This window comes from Penaeus vannamei, chromosome 6 (assembly GCF_042767895.1).
Source record: "Penaeus vannamei isolate JL-2024 chromosome 6, ASM4276789v1, whole genome shotgun sequence".
In the NCBI taxonomy this organism is placed as follows: Eukaryota; Metazoa; Arthropoda; class Malacostraca; order Decapoda; family Penaeidae; genus Penaeus; species Penaeus vannamei.
Genome location: NC_091554.1, coordinates 10,263,897 through 10,266,396, shown reverse-complemented (window position 1 = coordinate 10,266,396; position 2,500 = coordinate 10,263,897). Strand labels below are relative to the sequence as shown.

General features: G+C 47.1%; 1 protein-coding gene across 4 annotated transcripts in view; it reads right to left on the bottom strand.

Annotated features, from left to right (window-relative positions):
* Window positions 1-2,023, bottom strand: part of Ktl (BTB/POZ domain-containing protein Ktl) — an 18,957-nt gene extending 16,934 nt beyond the window's left edge. For all 4 annotated transcript variants that reach the window (XM_070122612.1, XM_070122609.1, XM_070122611.1 and 1 more), the window contains exon 1: window positions 1-2,023. This exon is cut by the window's left edge and continues 703 nt beyond it. In XM_070122612.1, coding sequence (XP_069978713.1) covers window positions 1,153-1,989 — 837 coding nt within the window. In that variant the 5' untranslated portion in view covers window positions 1,990-2,023 and the 3' untranslated portion in view covers window positions 1-1,152.
* Window positions 2,024-2,500: the final 477 nt, after the last annotated feature.

Below are 2,500 nucleotides of genomic sequence, written 5' to 3'. Positions count from 1 at the left end.
TTCCCATCAGATTCGAGAAATAATGTGAGAAGTTGATATCCTCTTTTGTGCTATGCTTTTTTTTTTCTAGAATTTCGAGGTACCAGGTAAAAGCGTCATAAATGAGTTCGTGGCACTGAATAGGTCCCATCAAGCTGTTTTCAGGGTATTCGCTTATGAAACTCCTGAAACGAAATTCTGGATCGGATAAACGGGAACATAATCTAATGGTCCCTATGGCTACCACTGGGAGCACTCGGAAAAACAACTTTGTAAATGTATAATACACAGGTAATTTCTATCTCTGGACAGCTATCTTTTTGATTGATATTTTTATCTTTTTTTAACAGTTTGGTTGAGATCTTGGTTCATAATACAGACAATAGAGGAAAGAACCCCGGGTATTGGCTGAGATTCTCTGGATGGCTAATAGTTCGTCAAATCTACAGCTGGAAAAATATTTTTTTTAATGGTCCGCAAGTGTATAAATAAAATAAGACTTCATAACTGGAAATATAACTCATTTTATATCACTTTTTTCGTGGCAATGATGTGAACTTCGATTTTTGGTCGATAATGATATGATTGCTCTAAACCTTATATGTATATGCTTTTGAGGATTTGCTTGTTTGTTTCTTGATATTTCGGTCAGAACTTCTTGGTCAGAAGAGTTTGCTATTTCTGTCGTTTCAATCACATTTCTTCACTTGAAAAAATCGAGAAAAAATTGCACTCAACATGTTTTCTTCCGTAATAAGCAATTAGCAGGTACACGACTCCATGCTGCGTGTTTAGAGGCTACCTACAGCTTGTTATCACACATACACATAATGTTGGGCTCGTACTAACACTTGCTTTGAGTTTCCTCTTGCGTTTAATACTCTAATACACTTGGTGTGCGGAACGGCTATAAGCAGAATGAAAGTAAGTACTCTTTATTCACGTATTTTCCATGAACGTTTTAAAGCTATTAGTGTTTGTCTTCTTTAGAATCGACCAAACAAAAGCAGTTAGCGACTTTTGAAACTGTTCCCACCTGCTTCGCGTCGCCCAGAGCACGTGCGCCAACCAAGCATCCAGGATCTGCGGAAGGGATCGTCAGAAGAACGACTTCGTGACCGTCAAGTGGCTGCCCTCTCCCCGGGGCCGCCAGAGTACCCCCCCGCAGCCTAGTTATTCTCTCACCCACACGAACTCGTTGTAGTGATTCCATCGGTCCTCCTCCGAGTCCATGCCGGGCTTTTTGTCCACCATCATGCCGCCTGCGGTGCTGCTGCCGCAGGATCCTTGGCACTTGTATCCCGCCAGGACCAGCATGTCGAAGGCCTGCTCCAGGAAGGTGTGTTTGAGGAAGAAGCGGCTGGAGTAGCGGTCAACCGCGCCACGGTCCGGGTCACGTGACTCGTTCAGCGTGTCCCCGAACACCTCCCGGCACAGCGTCACGCGACCGCTCACAAGGATTCGGTTCAGCTTGCGGAACTTGACGTCGGCGAGGCCGTCGCGCCCGAAGGCGAAGGTGCCGCGGTAACTGACGGTAATCGTGCCACAGGTGGTCTTGACTAGAAACGAAGGATCAATGGGGCTCAGGGATTTGGGAACGGTAAGGGACTCCACCATGTCCTGCAGCGCATAGTACTCCGCCTCGTTCTTGAGTCTTTCACGCTCACTGAAGTTTTCTGGTAACACGAGCTTCTGGTTTCGTAAATAGTCGAGAATATAACGGAACAAGACACCATCACGATCCACGAAAAACTTGCCCTTCGAATCCCTCAGCACGGGCGTCTTGGACTTCCCGCTAAACATTTGACCCAGCAGGCTCTCGGGGTCCTTCTGAAGAGTCGTCAGCGAGGTCGTATAGAAAACTCCTCCGACATTTAATTCCACTATAGGAGGGAACACTTGCGTGATGGAGTTCATGGTTGATCCCGCCTGCTGGTCGGTCGCAGGCTGGCCACTGTTCGAGGACCCCGAGGACGAGGAACTGTTAGTCGTAGCGCCGTTGGTGGCCATCGTGCGGAGGTCTGGTCGGGGCCGAGGGAGCGACGCGAGTGTCTGGCAGCGAGTCAATACCAGCCAGCACCACCCAGCCCGCGCACACCTTCACGCACGCACACACGTACACGCCGGGGCACACACGCAGGAACACACACACACGTGCACACTGTTTCACGCACAAATACACTCGCCAGCGCTAAAAACTCAACGCCACGCTCCTCCTGCCAATTGAAGGAAGCAACTGCACATTTTTTTTAACAACATATGACCCGGATGTGAGTGCTTTCGGCTGAAGAGATGCACTTGTTGAAGGAAACAGCACCTGATGAGCGTCGCTTTCATAGATAGGGAAGAGAGAAAATGAAAACAAAACAAAACAAAAAATCCAAAGGTAATATGCAGGAAATTTGTAAATCTGTATCACGGGTCGCAAATTTACATTCTTAAGCATGGCTCTAACATGTAACAAAATGCAAAGTATGTTCAAGGCAGATCATCTGGAGAGGGAATCTTATATTCATAACAG